This window comes from Dreissena polymorpha, chromosome 9 (assembly GCF_020536995.1).
Source record: "Dreissena polymorpha isolate Duluth1 chromosome 9, UMN_Dpol_1.0, whole genome shotgun sequence".
Classification (NCBI taxonomy): domain Eukaryota; kingdom Metazoa; phylum Mollusca; class Bivalvia; order Myida; family Dreissenidae; genus Dreissena; species Dreissena polymorpha.
In genome coordinates, this window is record NC_068363.1 from 12,421,275 (window position 1) to 12,441,514 (window position 20,240).

The 20,240-nt window shown below is 35.8% G+C and overlaps 1 protein-coding gene and 1 long non-coding RNA gene across 8 annotated transcripts in view; one reads left to right on the forward strand and one right to left on the reverse strand.

Annotated features, from left to right (window-relative positions):
• The window catches only part of LOC127843954 (serine/threonine-protein kinase PRP4 homolog), a 39,108-nt gene extending 28,546 nt beyond the window's left edge, over positions 1-10,562 (reverse strand). For all 7 annotated transcript variants that reach the window (XR_008032472.1, XR_008032471.1, XR_008032470.1 and 4 more), the window contains exons 1-3: positions 10,465-10,562; positions 2,332-3,300; positions 1,635-1,940 (exon numbers count right to left, since the gene is read on the reverse strand). Coding sequence is in view for 1 of the 7 variants with exons in the window: in XM_052373860.1 (XP_052229820.1) it covers positions 1,635-1,940; positions 2,332-3,300; positions 10,465-10,505 (1,316 nt within the window). In the remaining 6 variants the exon portion in view is untranslated. The remainder of the gene's footprint in view (positions 1-1,634; positions 1,941-2,331; positions 3,301-10,464) is intronic.
• A 3,692-nt stretch (positions 10,563-14,254) lies between these two features.
• Positions 14,255-19,848, forward strand: LOC127845019 (uncharacterized). Its single transcript, XR_008033021.1, has 3 exons — positions 14,255-14,395; positions 14,776-14,875; positions 18,846-19,848. It is a non-coding gene; the product is annotated as an uncharacterized LOC127845019 (long non-coding RNA).
• The last annotated feature ends 392 nt before the right edge of the window (positions 19,849-20,240 follow it).

Sequence of the window (20,240 nt, forward strand, 5' to 3'; positions counted from 1 at the left end):
TTAATACTTGTATTTCATACTTTGCTAAAGAAAAATATATTTCTTCAAATATTGAAACCTGAAAGTGCTCGCCTGATTTAAGGGTACACCACACAAGATTAACAATCACCTTCATAATGTAATGATTAACATTTTTACCCAGTTTGCTCAAAAGAGTCATATATAGTGGTAATATGGGTTTCCTTAGATTTGACTTGGTGACCTAATTTTTGGATACACTTGATCCAAATTCCAACTCATTTCAGACCTTGTGGCGATAAACATTCTGATCACGTTTCATAGAGTTTGAATCATACATGTGGCCTCTAGAACAAAAGATAAAAAGATTTTCTAGCATTTTACCAGATGACCTTATTGGACACACATGATCTGGATAAACATTCTGATCAAATTATTTTTAATTAATATTGAGCTATATTGATATATTTCGCTTCTAGAGTGGTAACCTTGATATTTAGTAGCCCTGTGACCTAGATTCGAACTTTTTTTTCAAGATAAACATTTTTTTCTGACCAAGTTTCATACAGTGCTTTATGATCAGGTGAACTTAAAATGAGAATTTTCGCAAAGCAAGACAAACATTTAACTTACGAACATATGTTGAGCCACAGGAAGCCTTAAAGAACTACCGCATATCATTACAGTTAGAGCAACTGATTTTCAATAAAGTGAAAGTAATGTAGCAAATAAGCATTAGAAAGCTTCTACTTTGTGCAACTAATTTACAGCAACGTATCGCTGAATTTGCTATAACTCTAGTCCCCAGACCTGCATTTATCATAAATTGTCTAATGTTGAATCTCTCAGAGTGTTTTTTTCCTTGCGTTGGAGAAAGGGACTTACAATTTTCAGGGAAAAATTGCAACAACATGTAGCATGTCTATCCGTAGTATTGGCCCTCTTAATGATTACATACAAATTTTGGAAGTGAACAAATACAAAACGTCAATCAATATTTAAATGTGCATTCATGGACATAACAACGTAAACTGCATTTAAATCGGCAATGTTTCGACAAAATACTGGCTAGACTTAGCTCCCTGTAGTAATCTGTTTCATGTACAATTTATCTCATTGTGTCGGCCTTTTTGATTGGTTGCTAAGATTTGTTACTATGTGCATGTGCTTCTTCTAAAACAAGTAACTTAAAGGAAAAACTAAACTCTTGCTCAAGTTGTTCTTAAAATATTTTTACATTTTATTCAAACATAAGTGGCATATAAAACATTTGATAAAGCCACTATTAGTCCATAAACAAACAAACATAATTGTGTGTTAGGTCAATAAAAATCATAGCATTACACTAGAGTAGACATGACCTATTTTCCAACAAACACCGGCAATCATGAGAATGATCGTCGTAATAGTCATGGATTACCCTCAAATAAATTACAACTTCTAAAAATTGAAAGATCATTAACTTTCCAGCACTTCTTGAAGGTTTTTCGTTAAAGGCACGATACAATGAGGAGGAGCGATACTTTGAGAGTAAGGGATAGAAAAGGGAAGAAATTTTCCACGATAAACTTGAAGTGTTCGGAAATGTCTGTCATTGTAAAGACAGGATATCTGGACAGGAAAAAGGCCTAAGGCTTTTTCTGTAAGGAAAACTATCAAAACAAACAAAACCTAACCTTCTGGGATCTCTCGAGTCACGGCCATCTCTGGTGCGGTCTCGGTCCCTCTCCTGGTCCCTAGTCCTATCCCTCTCCCGTTCCAGTGCCCTCTCTCGCTCTCTTTCCTGATCCCTAATTCTTTCCCTCTCCCGTTCCTGATCTCTAGTTCTCTCCCTTTCCCGTTCTCGCTCCACTGCTCTCTCCCGCTCTTGCTTCCGTTCAGTGTCTCTGTCCTGTTCCCTCTGTCTCTCTCGCTGCCTTTCCTCTTCCCTTCTTCGCTCACGGTCTTGCTCAAGTCTCGACTCTTCTGCGCGGGACTTTGAGCTATCAAAATCAGTAACATCGTCTGACAGAACTATAGCAAGAAAGCCCGTAAGAAGTCAATTGGATTCTGTACAACAGTCTTAGTATAATACAATTATGTAATACCTTTCAATAATATTCACTAATTGTTTATGACACATGTATACACGTTTTGAAAATATGTACAGAAATTCATGAGTCAACATATTAAGGATTCCAATCAAGTCTTTTTTATTGACCAAAGAGTATCCACTGTACATTGAAATCTTAAAGTAAGTCAATTGTGAGATAATGGACAGAAACTAGGACATAGTTGAAAGTGTATCTAATTATATTCACATTGTTTAATTCATTGCATTATAATTTCTAGCAAACAAAATGTCTAAATATTAGGAATAAAGCAACAATTTACCGTGATCTTTCAGTTTTTCCAGATGACCGTTCTTTTACACGTTTCGAATCATCTTTCTGCTTTTCTTTGTCTTTCTTTTTGTCTTTCTCACGTTTTTCTGACTTCTTTGATTTTTCCTTTTTTTCCTTCTTTCGTTCCCTGTCCTTTTCACGCCGTCTTCTTATATCGTCATATTCTTTTTCAAAACTTTGTAGAGCACCATCCTTGTTGCTTTTTGAATGTTCCCTCCTTCCCCTTGATGCACTTTCACTTTCATTCATTGCATATTCCAACAAGTCATCATTGAGATCATTCTGAATTTCACCTTCTTCCTCAGACCCACTGTTTTCATTAGATCCATAGTTAGCTATCAAACCGAAGGATCCACCAGCGTTTTTAATTTTGTCTTTAACATCTCTCTGCTTCTCTCCCTCAAACTTTCTACTCTTTCTTTGCCTATCTGAAACTAATCTACTGTCATCTCTTGAATCACCTTTAATGGTAATGGCAAGACCAATATCTTGTTGATAAGTGTCCAGTTCTTCCATACTATGACTGTTTTTCCCCTGTGATTTGTGATAAGAGACATCCTCACCTTCATCATAATTTTCAGACTTTCTAAGTTCTTGTCCAGCTTGGTCCTGTTCTTCAGTATTGGCATCATATTTATCAAAATGTCCCCCGTTCAGTTCAGCTCTTAATGCTGCACGGGCAGCCTCCAATCTTTCTAAGTCCGATTCATCCAAAGCATCTGCTGCATCTTCACCATCATATTCGCTTACTCTTGGTCTTTTTCTTGCAGGGAATTCACCATCTTCCATGTCAGCAGTGTCATCCCTATGTTTTTTCCTTTTGTGTTTATGTTTAGACTTTTCAGAGCCATGTTTCGCCTTTTCAGACCCGTGTTTGTGCTTGTGCTTATGTTTGTGCTTCTTCTTTTTCTTGCTAGACTTTCCCTTGGTGTCAGACTGGATTTCTTCATTGCTGTCACTACAACAGAGGATACATCTGAATTTTAATTATGATTTGACTGACTGCAAAATGAACCCATTGCCTGATCGCCAAAACAAAGAATTCTTATTTAACAATTGCCCGAGTTGAAATGAACAATCTGGAAAGACTCTTAGAAAACATAAATCAACAAAATATGCATTTCAGAGATTAAATTTTGCAGTAACTTTGCTTGAAATTACTTCTTTTTTTGTATGGACGTCCCTTAGATAATAGGGAAAGTCCAGCTAGCAGTTTTTAAACTATGACATACTTCTGATAAATGAAATTGTATTGTTTGCCCTTACATGAAAACAAGACAAAATAGTGCCAATGTTTTTACGAAAGTACTCAAGATGTTGACCTTATTTTTGTAAGTTTCAGAATTAGTAAATGACCATAACCTGGTTTGTCATTTATATAATTTGAATCTATACCGGCTGGCAAGAAATGGACTTTGTTTAAACAGTTTTGCGTTTGCGGTTGGTTGGGGTTGAATTGATAAATATTCAAACTGAAACCAGGCAGTATGGATGTTAAATGGATGTTATATTATGTATTGTCTTGATTAAATCTTGCTAAATAAAACACAACGAATGGAAAGTATGACCCTGAGAATTTTACTTTTGGTAAGAAAATTGGAAGTTCATTTTAAAAAAAACTAGTTCTCTTAGTAAAAAAAGGCCTTTACTCTGTATCTGATGATTCCCTTGAAGAATTCTATTGACAGCTGGCATCCTGTCTTTGATATTGGGTAACTGGGGTTATTGTTTCATTTTTTGTCCCTCTACACAAGCGTGAATGTAATGTATAATGAAGGCACAAACATCTGGACTAAACTGGATCAAGTAATGAATTGGGGATTATACAGAAATTAATTTGTATAGATTTGCTTATACATGTAGAAAAGGAATTAAATTCAATGAAAAAGAATCATACTCACAGGTTAGAACATGCATATTTAAACATCAGATTTTTCACTTGTCCTGTAAGACAATAGCTTATGGGAAATCCACTTGTCCTTTCAAGATTGGACAAGTAAATATGAGCGAAAAAGTTGAATTTTTGTCCCCTGAAATTTGTTTTCACTCTCAGGGATTGAAATTAGTGGTTGCCCGTGAGCCCGGGGCCAGTACATTTTGGCCTGGGCAACTCAAATTCAAAAGTTAGTAGTCCGGCTGGGCAACTTGCTTTTTAAGCTTGAAACAATTCAGTGCAATTAAACATTTAATGAAATTGGCGACTGTGACAAGTGAGTTATTAATTAGGTTAATAAAATTCATTTATCAAAGCCAATGAAATGATTTAACTCAGACTTATATATGGACATGATACATATAGAGTTTGTCAATTAAGCAATGTTGTTGTTTAGTTATTTTTATTTTATTTAAAGAAAGTCTTATATACACATGACACTACACGTACATTGTACTGGGCTTGTTAGTCTTTAGCTGGGCAACCAAAATACTATAGATGGTTGCCCGTGCGGGCAACCAATTGTAAAACGTTAGTGTCCATCCCTGACTCTTCAACTTTTGTTTTGTTGTGACATGCAAAGCATGAAACATCCATTTTTGCAGGAGAAACAAATAGGGACCAAATGACACGAAGTTAGAGCTCTTATGCAGAAATAATTAATTAACTTCCCTTGATTACCTAATGATTCTGTCTAGAATGTAATCCATTATCATGAGTAATCGACTATTTGAGTGCTTGACAGTATAACGTAAGCCATGATAGGGAAATTGTTTATATTTAATAATTTATAAGACGATCTTTGAAAACAATTTGTACTTTGACATACATGTTTGCACTTCTACGTACACATTTTCTGAACAGCCAATCAAAACACTAGTCTCTTGAGCCGCTTTTCCTTCAGATTTATTCATAATAAATGTTTAAAATCTCTTTTTCAATTGAGGACAAAATGAATAAAAATATCAGAATGGCAAAAAAACAACACATAGAAGTTTCAAGTATTTAATGCATCGAAATAGATTATATACAAATTTGAAGAAGATTCAATTGTTACCTTTTTAAAATTAAAATTATTCAGCATATTGTGAGTATTTATTGATCATGCGGGGCGGAGTATCACGACCATCCAGCCCATTACTGTATAGGAAATTCCCAACGGTAACCAAACAGTTACCAAGCATTAACGGGATAAATAATGTATTATAACCTCCCCGTTGGTCGTATTTTGTGATAACCATAACTGCATAAGTCAGAGGTTAATTCCGCCACGCCAGGTCAATAAATACGCACAATATCTATGAGTTAGCGGTCGATAGTCGCATAATTTGGTATAAATTATAATAATAATAATAATGTTTAATAAATGCGCACAATATTTATGAGTATGCTGTTGATAGTCGCATAATTTGGTATAAATAATAATAATGATGTTCAATGTCAAATATCTCTAAAAGCAACAGACATAAGGTGTCTTCTGATTGGCTAACACTCAAGGGTCGGTGAAAATTGTATGTGGAAGTACATTTCTCGTTCTACCTAGTAGGTTTTGTAGACTTTCGACGTCATGGTACGTCATATAGACACTAAGTACTGGTCCTACCCAGGAAACAGTTTGTTTCATCAAATGTCTCAATTCAACTTGACAGCTTGCTAAAGCAGTTGCATTTAGCATACAGTAAACTGATTTAACATAATCAAAATCATGTGATGTGTCAAATCAATTTTGATTGACAAATTTGACAGGATTTTTTTTAATCCATTAAGTTTTAGACTGTCAAATAACACACACTACGTATTGAAAGCCATACCTGGAGCTTTCGTCTGTATATCACTGACTTCATCAGAAGAATGATTTCTACTGTTGGGAAACGTTAACACCACTAATTGTCTTCTTATTTATTATCAATGTATAATTATGTGTAACAGTATTACAACACACTTGTTTCACAATTAAAAAATTTAATAAATACAGGTATCTTGCAGGTTTCTAATTTTCTTTCACAAACTATTGTTGAATAGCTTAAATTTTGTCGCCACTAAAAAACTAGCCATTTTGTAGCAATTCTAAAATCACAGTCTAAATTGCATACACTTAGCTCTATAGTTACATTTTGAATGCAAATATAAGAATGCATCATGTAATATCATCCATATTTTTTATTTAAACATTCAAATAACACATAACACAGTACATATATAACATTTTTCAAGATACATGTATGTGTTTGTCAGAAACACTATGTCCCCTTTTGCGCTGCTTTGAAGCTATATATTTGACCTTCGACCTTGAAGGATGACCTTGACCTTTCACCACTCAAAATGTGCAGCTCCATGAGATACATATGCATGCCAAATATCAAATTGCTATCTTCAATATTGCAAAAGTTATTGCAAATGTTAAAGTTGGCGCAAACCAACCAACAGACCAACAGACCAACCAACCAACCAACAGACACGGCAAAAACAATATGTCCCCCACTATAGTGGTGGGGGACATAAAAAGGTATGTGGTCTTGTGTGGAGATACAAAACACTTCACATCATTTATTTGCACATAAAATAATAGTTACAAAATAAGTAAAACTAAAACACTGTCATCAACCTACATTTCAAGAATATTTACGTATATGAAATTACAAAGTGGTGTTATTGTATTACCTTTTACAAAATTAACATTGCTGGTTTTGTACTAGCCAAAAAACATTTATCATGGATTAACAAGTAACAACCAATTTATTAATTACACAATAGAACGGAAATCATATTAATTGCATTATGCACTTACTAAACAAGCTATTTGCTACTGTTTAGAATTATACTATCTTACTAAAAATGATCACAGGTACTTAGTGCTTTTACATACTTGTGGTAAGTTTTGTATTACTAGTTTGACAATTATCGGCAGACACTTGTCGATATACAGACAAAATTTTCATGGGAACATTTATATTTTTTCAGCATAATTGCCTTCAAATTGTTAATTTAACAACCCTTTGACATTGTTTGCACATCTGATCTTATTATACCATAGCTGATTTTTGTTTATAGATAGACATATATAGACTTTTCAAAGTTCTATAAAAGTTCACACAAGTTCCATCCAAGTAAACAAACAGAACCAATAAAGATCACCACAGATAATAACTGTGTGTATAGCTCGGAAATTTTGATAGTTCAGGAATCCCTCCTTTGTTGATTTCTGTAAACCAAAACTGTCAGTTTTGCTGGATAGAATGGCTTGTATGATGCCCAGCTCTTGCCTTGGCAGAACAGCTTCTAAAAACGGAAAACCAACAAATATCTTAAAATTTGATCAATAATGCAGACAATTTATAAATGTCTTTTTTTTTTGTTGATTTCGAATCTGGATGATTTTTAATGTAAGATTGTGGTACGAAAATCCAATGGTATCGGATTTTGTGGTTTTAGGCCTATACTAATTATAGTGATATGTTACCTTTCGGGATATCGGTAAAGTGCGAGCAGACGAGGTGTAAATACGTTAATAATTAAAGCTAAAAGACTAAAAAGTTTGATCGGAATATCTTTAAATTTTGTGAATAAATGTGTTTTTGGTGGATAACAACGACAACTTACCAGAATATTGCTAATGATCACACGTAAAACTTCTTTCTGAGAGCGAATGCAACATGCGTAACAAATTCTGACAAATAAACAGTAGGGTGTCGTTATTGAAATACCGCGAGAATACTGGAAGAATAGAGATGCCAACTTTAATGTTTAAAACAAATAATTTTTTAACAAGCGTTTGTGATTTGTCAGGATAAAAATAACAATAAGATATCGAAAAGATCAAAGCAAATAAATTTGACAGAAATCTGAGATTCGGCAATATATTAAAGACAGGTTATGTTCACTTAAATTGTGTTTGGTAAAGACTGTCACTATATCAGGGCTCGCGCTGTCGTTCGCCACTTGAGCCATTTGCGAAAATATTGAGAATTTGGCTCAAGAAAAATCCGATTTGCGAAAATGCTAAAATCTCGTAAAATTTCATTGAAAACAGCCCCCATTTTAACCCGAAACTGGTTTTCTATATTTTTCTTTTTGTTTCAATGAAAGTATTCGCAATTTGAACAGTGAACGAAAACCGGTCTGCACCTGTATCGAGACATCGCTTGACCTTATTGTTATTTAAGTGCACATGGTAGCTGGCCAATCAAAACTGAGCTGGCTTACACATGAAATGACGTTGTTGAATGAAACGTAAAAATGGGTGGAGCTATGAATACACAGTTAATATTGTCGTCTGCAAACAAAATAGCGGATGGTCGCAAATGTCGTATTATAAGATTAAAAATGAAAATAAGCGTGACAATAAATTAATTGTTTCCAAGCTGACTATCGATCCAAATTAAAGAGTGATAATTAAATAATTAGTTCTATGTCGTTGATGTTACAACTTTCTGCCGATTTTCGATTGAAATGAAAAGGTGTTCATTAATAATTTGATCGTTTTACTCACACACTATGATAACTAACAGCGGCGTATTTTAATCAAAGGAAAACGTGAAAAACACGCGCGGTTTAATTGCAATTAAAATTTAATTAAAGTTACGAATTTGTAACGCATAGGAAGACTAATTCATGTCGTCTACTATATAAATGGAAGATACCACTTTGTCCGTACAGTCGCTAACATGACTTCTTTAACCTTAAAGCGTCCTTTGGACGAAAATGAGTCTGAACAAACAAACAAAATAATTAAAACACAAAAACTAGAGCATTCCAAGAGTCATGGAAAGTTGATAATAATTGGCTTCGTTTTGAGAATGAATCAAAATCAATGTACTGTGACCTATGCATTAAGGTGCAGAATTCCAACACGTTCACTGTAGGTTGCAATATCCTGAAAAAAGACTCGGTGACTAAACATGCAAAGTCTAAAGGTAAGATTTTGAAGATGAGAGGAATTTTAATTTGAAATTACTTTGAAATGCTATAGTCTAACTATATGTATATATGCAGATTGACTATGTATTTTTTTTTAGATCACACTCATGCCGTCGATGCCAGCAAGCAGTAAAGCAGCAAAACAATGTATTTTGTGAATGAAATGTATGCTTGTATTTTTCATGCCATTCATCATGTTGTTAAAAATGCGCTGTATTAAAATATCTCTATTACTATGAAAATTGTGATTTGATGTATATTATAATATGTGACATGTGCTTGTTGTCATTAAAAGAAATATGAAAAATCTATAGTATAAATTGTTATTTGAAACAAACGAAAACTGGTTGGCAATAGGCCCAAGACGCACCACAGACAATCTAGGATCCAAAATATCTCCGGGGGGGGGGGAGGGGCATGCCGGACACCCCTACATCTGGGTGGCTCAAACATTTTTTGGGCCAGCGCTAGCCCTGTATATGTAGTGATCCAGTCTTCGGTTTATACCTACTGAAGAAGAGCATTAAGGTGATAATTGAGTAATGACTTAATTCTGGAACGGTTGCGAAGAAAAACAAATAATGCGAGAATATTTAGTGCAATTCGCTACAAAATTATGATATCATTGACATAATTTTTCCTGAGGTATGTATTTACATGTGATTTAGCATATGTCAAAGTGTTTTTGATTTGTTCAAGGTCATAAATAGCATCGCGAAAATATATGTCATGTGGCAAATTTTTTTAGACGGATCCCTATATGGTATTCTTATGTAATTTTATGGTCTAAATTTCCATATGTATGAACGGTCAACGCCCGCTTCTCAGGCTTTTGCCCGTATTATTTTTTTCATGCAAATACATTGCAAAACTCCACAATATAAGAACTCTTCCCCCCCCCCCCCCCAAGAAAGTGGATAGAGTGGAATAATCTGAAAGAAAGTGTTGTGTGTGCAGACACATATGACAGCTTCAGGCAAAGACCTATATATTACATTGTATTCTATAGGTCTTTGCTTCAGGTCAACTGTCCTACAGTGGAACTTCAACACTCTCTACAGTTGCGCCAATGCTGAAATGACCTGCAACGTATCTATCCAGATCCTCCAAATCACACGCGCTTTTTGTTTCGAAACCCGTGTCGCGAAAACATGTGACATATTATTTACTTCGGCTTTTCTTGTAAAATTGAATTCATTTATTCTGGTTTAATATAAACTAATATAAACATATGTTTATAGCTAAACTTTAATTATATTTCAAAAGAATTACCTTGACACTTGATGAAGATATTTGTCACTTTGATCGTCCATCTTTTTTTTTCAGAGGTGTTGTAGTTGTAACAAACGCAAACGTAGGTGAGACGTCAGTAATTTCAAGCAAGTTGATTTTAAGATCATGTGATAAATAATAACGTGGACATAAACTACAAGTTTTTTATTTGTACTTTTCCTTAACTGCAATAAAAAAATAATCGATAGATATTGAGTATTTGTATATGGTCAAAATTAATTCACAGACTTTGCACATACTAGTTTAACAGCAGTCCTACTGAATGTAAAAAGAGCCGCGTCTTGCGAAATGGGTCTTATGCCATTTGCGGTCAGGTAAGCTCCTTCTGCGCAGTCTGGTCAGGAGCTACCTGTCCGCATATGAGACTAAAAACCTCGCGTGACTTTAAAGCAGACGCGCAGTCTGAAATGGGGATACGCTGTCATAAGCCCCATTTCCGGATCACGGGGCTCATATGATAATGGTCGCTACTTATTAGGCGCGGTTTACGGAGAAAAGCTTATTTGAAATGTATGGTTATAAAGCACTAAATGTATGTTCAATACTTTTTAATAACTTAACAAAGTTTCGGTGTGTGGATTGACTGCAACTAACAGGTAAGTTCATCTAAAAATTCTGAAACAATCATTCAAGTTGGTTTAATCATTGCGTCACTGCGAATGCAATGCGCACTGGATATTATGCCTGAAAAAGAATCTTTGTAAGGTCGTATAATTGAAGAAATAATGCTTTCACTGGAATGCTCAATAACACCGCTGATTTCATTAAGCCATTCTCAACGACGAAACTTTTGACCGAAAGTGATGGTGTGAACAGGGCAGCACCATGTGAACAGGGCAGCCCTATGTGAACAGGGCAGCAACATGTGCACAGGGCAGCACCATGTGAACAGGGCAGCACCATGTGAACATGGCAGCACCACAACGCCCTTGCGCTGATTTGTCCTATTTCGGTCTAGAAAATAAAATAAAAAATGTTTGATGAAGCTTTTTAAGTAGTATTTTAATTTACGTTAAAATAAAACATTTTTTTTTCACGACGAACGCCCTAAAACATTTTCGTTTTTGTAAGCAAACTACATTCCGATAGCTTTGACTATAGATCGCAAACATTGGCCGCGATTCATCCGTTCCGTGAGCGATCTTTCCCGAACAGCTGCGAACGTTCACCTTTACGGAACGCACTTAAGACGCATGAGCTCACGGAATAATTGATTGGTCTATTTTATTTAAATCTCATATCTTTTGATTTTTTCGGCGTTGCTGTCGAACCCTGGACCTTTGACCTTTAATGACCTTTATCAACAGCCAACATACTTTTGCGGAATTTTTCCTTCAGGAGGCCCGAATCAATGCGTGCAATTTTCGCATTTGTTATAAAAAAAATAAACTAAGCAAAATAGAAAAAAAATCTTGTCCGCAACATGCTTGAATTATCATGTGAAAAATTGAAAACCAGTGTTGTGCAATATTGCCTATAGGAAATGCACGGTTGGGAAATCCAACAACCTTTGTGTAAAAAGCTAATTCTGAACGCAATTGTTCACTTTCAGAGAATATGCTCTTGTTCGTGACATCTCATCTAATAATTCTGATCACCTTTTCTAATTTGTTTGCAAATCAATCCATGTTAAACTCAGTTATGCTCTGGGGTAAGTGTCAAATACTAATTTCCTCAATTTGACCTTTGAAAATTGTAATTGTTCCCTTGAACTTTGACCTGGGGTCTTGCATTTCGTTAAGAATAAATTATGTAATATCTCCTTATCAACCCATTGTAATTTCACATGCATAAGTTTCATTCCCCTTTATTGTTCCGCCTATGAAATGGTGTACTCTTCAACTTACACAAGAAAAACGCGTCGGTATCGGCTTTGTGCTAGGAATAATTTGTGTATTATTGTCAATATCGGAGCCCAGGCTCGTACGCAGGCTAGGGTCCCTGGGGCCCGGGCCCCCTTGCTGACTGTCAAGTTATGATTTTTTTTACACTAATGCGCCTACTGCAATTTTTCTCTCCTGAAAGGGTCCACAGTACACTTTCCCTTAATACGAAAGAGGTGTTTTATTGTCCCTGATAATCAAGGGGATATGCCTATTTTACTCGCGAGTGGAGAGTTCTTATCGCCTTGCACACACATCCCCGATCGTTCAATTACCCTTGTGATCCTGAATGCTTCATCTACCGATGGTAAGTGTAACGTGTCTTTTGATTGGCCAAGGAAAGAGAAGCAGCCGATGGAAGCAAATGATACAGGAGGTCGTTGGTCTGATGGAATGGATTGAAAATTGCTGACGTTCATAATTTGTGAAAAAGAAAATAATGTTAGAAGCAATCAGAGAGTTGATATGGATAAATGCAGGGACCTATTTGTTTTTATAGGTCCCTGATAATTGTCATTAATTTGAACGGTTTTTTTTCTAAGTCCAAGGCCCATAACTTCGCCAAAAATCAATGGATCGGATCGAAAGTCACACTTCATCCCTAAGTCATGTAAGGAAGACTCACACACCAAATATCAGGTCAAAATCTTAAAGCCTTTTTTATTCAGTACGGATAATAAAATGCCGGGCAGTCGGACGGACAGTCAGACTGCTATATGCCACCCTGCCGGTGGAATCTTAATCAGCTCAATATCGGAAAATGTTGCGAAACAAAACCTCACAAAAAAGACTTCAGAAAGGTACTGATTTACCTATTATATTCCATAAATTTATATTACAAAGTAAGTTTTTTAAGCATTACAATTAATATTGAAAAGTGCCAAATTATAAAAAAATAGGGAGGGGAGACCCCTCCCGCACCCTCCCCGGTCCCGGTTGCCCCCCCCCCCCCACCAGTCTCCGCCCCCCCTCCTTAACCTTGTTAGTTCCTAAAACATGTATGTCCTTTAACAAATGTCTTTTATGTAAAATATTCATTTGCAAATCAAATTCCAGATGTGAAACAATGAAAAATAAGACGTTAAGACTAAATACAGAATCAAACACTTTAATTAACGGCACAGTCAATCCACTAACTAGAACTTGTTAGGTTTTTGGTGTTGTGATTAAAAAATGTTGAACATATTACGGACACAATAATTGGTAGATTTTACATAATTTTATCAATACATGTGCATTGTGGAATTTGCTTATTACGTGTAGTTAAAATAACGGAGAGAATTTTTCCACGTTTAAGTCTTGCATATGCGCAATCCAAAATTTAGTTAAGCACATGGTATCAATGCGCTCGATTTCCAGGCGAATCGTGCATATTAACCCATTTATGCCTACCGTCTAGAAAAAGGCCTTGGAAAACAGCGTAGACCGAGATGAGACGCCGCATGATGCGGCGTCTCATCTGGGTCTACGCTGTTTGCATAAAGGAATTTCCGTAAGAAATATTCTAAATATAGAAATAAATTTACTAGACATCCCTAATTTTGGAAATAAATTGATGCAATTTAGAAAAATGGGAGAGTCCACTAGGCATAAATGGGTTAATAGAGAAACGAACACGTACGTGGCGCTCTACACCCGTTATAACTTCGCTTTTGTTTTGCAGAATTAGCTTGCTTGGGTCGTATATGGAGAAGTTATTTCATTAATCATACATAGATGTTCCTGAAGTTCGCTGGAAAATGTCCATGAAAGCCTTGACATATGCACGCCACATACAGGAGGATGTGGTCCATGAATCCTCGGATGTAGTCCGGGAAATGTCCATTAAAGCCCTGCCATATGCAAGCCACATACAGGAGGATGTGGTCAGTGAATCCCCGGATGTAGTCCATGAGTCCCCAGATTACATCACACTTCACAACCAACGAGTGGCTCATGCACCACGGCCAACAGGATTTCCATTTACAGATAACCAGCTGATAGTTTCAAAGTAATATTTAGATACAAACGCGTTGGCTCAACAATATGTAAGTCTTGTTTGTACTTTAATATCTTTGATTGGTTGCTCGAAACTTTAACTATCAGTTAAGTTACGAGCGTGTAAACTTTAAATGTTAACGCAATCCTTTTCCAAGCAACATGTTTATCAAACATGTCAAAATTTTTAAACATTATTTGTTGTTTTTTACAATAACATAATATAAAGGGTTAAAAAAATTTATATGAATTTTCCCAAAAAAATACACTTGATTTGTATTGAGCAAGTTAAATAAGGTGTTTGTCGTCCGGTGAATCTGTCGTCTTGTAAATATGTCGTCCGGTAAATCTGTCGTCCGGTAGATCTGACACCCGGTAAATCTGTCGTCCGGTTGCCTCGTTTATCTTATCAAGGGGACAACTACTACAGATTTCGATGTCTGGAATGTAAAAAGGGTCGTATGCTGACTTCGCAACATCACGATTGGCTCCGCGATTGAAATTGTGGTCTTTATCGTGAGCGTAACGTGGTAAGCTCATTAAATATCAGATCTAATGTGGTATAATCAGATCTAGATTTTTCTGATCGGTTCAAAAACGTTTATGATTAACTCCCGGGTCATCGTATCAAATCGCATTGTGTCGTAAACAAGCGCGACTAATTTCTTCGTACTACTTCATCGTGGTGATCAGTTAACTTACCGCCATTCGTTGAATTTGGGTCGGATCGCTCGATAATGGGAACGTAGCGTTAGTTTGGAACTTTGTTACTTGAGCTCAGGCCCGTAGCCAGGTTTTTGAAAAGGGGGTGCGAATTTTTTCCATCGACGATTGTTATTGAGCAACGAACTGGCGAATGGGGTATGTGCGGGAGGGGATGTTCCTCCTGCAATCGGGAGCTTTGGAGGTCCTCCCCCTTGACAATTTTTAAAATGAAACGTAAACTCTTGCATTCTGGTCACTTTTTAACTGTATTTAGAGACTGAAGTTATAGAGCATTTTTATATGAAATTTCACTTTCGACATGAATATGATATAACATACATGTTTACCTCACCACGTTTTTCAATAACCACCTTTTTCGATCAGTCACGGAAATACATCATTTTATACGGTGTTTAACCCGACACTAGTATGCGCGCACACACTTTGTTTATACATGTACTGTATATACATATGCAACAACAAATTTATAGAATGTAAAATCAACAATAAGAACGGTATAAAATATCATTATTTATTGGAGTCTTGGAACCTTGATAAAATTGGTGTGTTTTACCATTCCAACATTCTACCATTCATAAATCGAGCAAATAAAATGGCAATATTTTATTTTGTTAAAATCAGTTGTTTGTCTGCTACTATGGATAGTACCAGAGGTCTAGCATTGCTATAAACGTGCTAATAGTGTATTATACAACAAACACCGATTAACAAGCAAATTCGTTGAATTGATATCCCCCGCCAATATGCTTCTGGACACAAAAGTGTTATATTTGACAATCAAAAGAGCATTTTTTTCAAGATACAAAGGGCCATAACTCCGTTATTAACAGATGGTGTACAATGCCATTTGGTGTGCATCATCCTCTTATTGATATATATACTCATACCAAGTTTCAATGAAATCGGCCAAAGCACTTTCAAGATATGGCTTCAGACACACAAAAAAGCATTTTTTCAAGATAAAAAGGGCCATAACTCCGTTATTAACAGATGGTGTACAATGCCATTTGGCGTGCATCATCCCCTCATCCATATATATACTCATACCAAGTTTAAATGAAATCCGCCAAAGCACTTCCAAGATATGGCTCCGGACGGACGGAAAGACGGACGGACGGAAAGACGGAAGAACGGACGGACGGAAGGACGGACAACGCCAAAACAATATCCCTCCGCCTATGGCGGGGGATAACAAAACTGGGTCTTCTCTAATCTGCATCAATACTAAAAAGGAATCAAAATGGTATAACTGGTTACTTTATTTATTTTTTTTACTATTTTTAACAAATCTTTTTCTAAACGAATTTCAGAAACATATAACACTTTAGGCTTCATTAAGACCCTTAAACCACAAACTACTGGCCCTGTGGTCTCAAAGATCTTGACAATGTATACCACGACGTTGAAGAAAAAAGATGTACTTATTTGCCCATTATATATATATGCTCAAGATCCGTCTCAGTTGATGATAATTAAACGTTAACGTCCATCTGATCATATGTTATAACGTTTTAAATTCATTATAACAACTGTTTAAGAATAGGACATTCCTAGTGTCAAGTTTCACATAATTAAAACATTGTGGAAAGTTATGTACATTGTATGTGGAGCAGAACAGATGCCATTTAGTGTTGGTAAACTACAAAAAAAGCTTCATTGCTTTGTAACAATGATTTGTTTTCTTGTCATTCAACAAAAAATATCACGACTTGAGCATAGCTGATATTTTTTGCTGGAAAACCCTTTAGGGAATCCGAATATGGTTGTATGAGGATATAACAAAAAGACAACTCAGTCTGTCGAAAATGCTGTGCACAATGTGTTCTTGTTATAAATCGTGGTATAATGCAAAGTTATTAACCAGTGACTAATTAGTCTTCGGCAATAGTCGAAGGGTGTTCTTTTATTTCAGTCAAGTAAATGATTCAGTTGAAGGCACATAACATCAACTGGAAAAGAGACGCAACCAATGAATGCTAAGAATAAATTATTTTAATTTTATTTGCTTTGAAGATATAATATTTAGTTGTAACGAGGGTAAATGGATATTGGAACGAGGCTGATTTAGAAAGCACCCATACAAGTATGCTAAAATATGCGATTTTACACAATTTGTATGAAACCAAAAAGCTTTCTGTATCGTAAGTTTTCGGAAGCTGACATAACCTTCCGTTAATTATCGTCTACAATGTATTTTCTTTTTTTATTAGATTATGTATTTATTTAAGTTAATCAAATTGTTTTCCAGCCATTTAGAAAATTGTCGAAAAAGGTTATTGGACTTGGATTTCAACCCACAGTAAGTAGGCGTCTACTTTTTGTTATGACATCTTTTACAGTTATAGACATTAAAAAGATGACAAAAGTTACAAAACAAGCATTTAGTATCATATATCTATAAATTAGTATCGTATTTGTACGGATTAGAGTGCCTGGTTAATAACTTTGCATTATACAGAAAACAAATATCTATTTGTAACAAAGATTCCAATTCCATTTTGCGGGGAGCAGCTTCTTAGATCTTCTCAAATTTTGCTGTCACAACTTCTGTTGATTTCAACAATTCTACGGTTAAAACTTGAAAATAAAACTCACGCGCTATCTTGGAGATGACTTAATCGAAAAAAATTAATTATATGGTAACCTGTCGGTTGCTTATTGAATACAACATTATTTTAACGCTTAAATACGAAGACTCAATTGGTTCATGGAAAAAAAATAACCGTTTTTGCGTCTGTTAACTTGTCCGAACGCACCCAACGCAACCCCCCCCTCCCCCTGGCTACGGGTATGGAGCTTATTAATTTTATGTTTAAAATAACATGTTGTTGCATTTAAAAATATAATGTAAATGTTTATTTTTTGAACTCATTGTTTCACGAATATTCGGGTAATTTTAAGAAGCCGCCATGAAAGAGTCCGCCATCTATGTCCGATACTCGCCACGTAAGAAAACTTGGTAAAAGCCCATTAACATTCAAAATCAACGAATATTAAGTATAATATTTCGAAAAATAAAGTTAACACATAAAAAATCAATGTTCCTTATAGCAATAGCCAAAATTCAACGCTAGATGTGCTCTGGTAACATATATTTAACGCAATACAAAATGCTCGTTTTTTTGTGTGTCACAGTATATTCCATGTGAATTTCCGGCTACGATATCTGAACATTTACGAGTGAACGCGAGATTGGCTTCGGGCACCTTCGAAAGCCCAACGTAGTTCTCACCTTTTTACTGATATGTCTGGAAAGTGAGCGTTATCGAAAAATTAAATAAAAGTAATAAAGTGTATAAACAGGGACCTATACAAACAAATGTATAGGTCCCTGGTATAAACGGCGAAAAATAACTGTCTCGGCATGGACGTCGCAATCTAGACTATCACGTGACTGCCCCCTCTGAATTTGATGTCAGGTTTATAATCTGAATAAAAGAACGCAATCGATATCAAAAAAGTAATAAGGATAAGGCACTCATTTGACCCGCGCTTTGGGAAAACAGCGCTTAATACCTATGCATATTGTTTTGTCCCAGATTAGCCTATGCAGTTCGCACGGGCTAATCAGGAACGACACTCCGCTTTTTAAAGATTTATTTCATTTAATGAAGATCTTTTCATAACAAAAGTTCAGTATTGGCGGAAAGTGTCTACTCTGATTAGCCTATGCGGACTGCACAGGCTACTCGGGGAAGATACTTAACCCACATGCATTTAGCCCGTTTTTTTCTAATAACGGGTCTCATATAATCATAAGATGTATCATTGCAGAGAGAGGGAAGGTACAGCGATAACATCCAAATGCGCACTTCGAAAGAGTCGCATAATTATTCACAAGAATAAGAATTCTGGTTAGGAACCAGCCCATTAAGAAAGCGTTGGTGGCGTTGAAAATCAATTCAAATACAACATTATGGCATTATTAAGTAATATAAATTACAAGACACAGTTACTGGAAATATGCCAGAAAGTGTTAAACTGTTAATGTGGGTTATGTTTTGTATCTGTGTAAATTAGTGCGTTTTATATAAAATGATATGTGTAGGGAGTGGTGACACATGAGTTTTTTTCATGACTTGCTATAATTTGTACTTTATAATTATCCGTGAAACGTTAACTGTTTTTGAAAAAAATCACGGCTTCTGACATAGGTCACTGGTTTCCTGTGTTTGTAGAACCAAATTGTGTCCATGTTTCGTATGAAAGGATCTGCACAGACGAATGGGGATCACCCAGCACATCAGATGGCTTGTGCACATGCAAGAGTTTTCTCCTTTACAGGATAACATTATTATACCCCCATTACCATTGGTAATGGGGCTATATAGGAGTCACTTTGTCGGTCTGTCGGTCGGTCTGTCTGTCCCGTAAATTTCATCCGATCTTCAGCAAACTTGGTCAGAAGTTGTATCTAGATGATGTCTAGGTCATGTTTAAATATGGGTCATGCCGGGTCAAAAATTAGGTCACGGGGTCACTTAGTGCGTTTTACACCGAAAGTTTGTTCGGACCATAACTATGTCATGTATCGTTAGATTTTATCACTTAGTACATTTGTTAACAATCATTTGCCGGCGTGTCATGCGAAAGAAGTACCTCGATATCTCCAAGGTCAAGGTCACACTTGGAGTTCAAAGGTCAAATGCTTTTCCGGGCCACAACTTTGTCATTTATTGTGAGACTTTCACATCATTTGGCACATTTGTTCACCATCATTGGACAGTGTGTCATGCAAAAGAATTACGTCGATATCTCAAAAGTCAAGGTCACACTTTGAGTTCAAAGGTCAAAAATGGCCATAAATGAGCTTGTCCGGGCCATAACTATGTTGTTCATTGTGAGATTTTAAAATCATTTGGCACATTTGTTCACCATCATTAGACTGTGTGTCATGCGAAAGAATTACGTCGATATCTGCAACGTCAATGTCACACTTTGAGTTCAAATGTAAAAAATAGCCATAAATGAGCTTGTCCGGGCCATAACTATTTCGTTCATTGTGAAATTTTAAAATAATTTGGCACATGTGTTCACCATAATTGGACGGTGTCATACATTATGAGATTTTAAAATGACTCTATACATTAATTTTGTTCACAGTCAATGGACGGCGTGTCATGCGAAAGAATTCAAGAGTTCAGAGGTCAAAATGGTCATAATACTTCT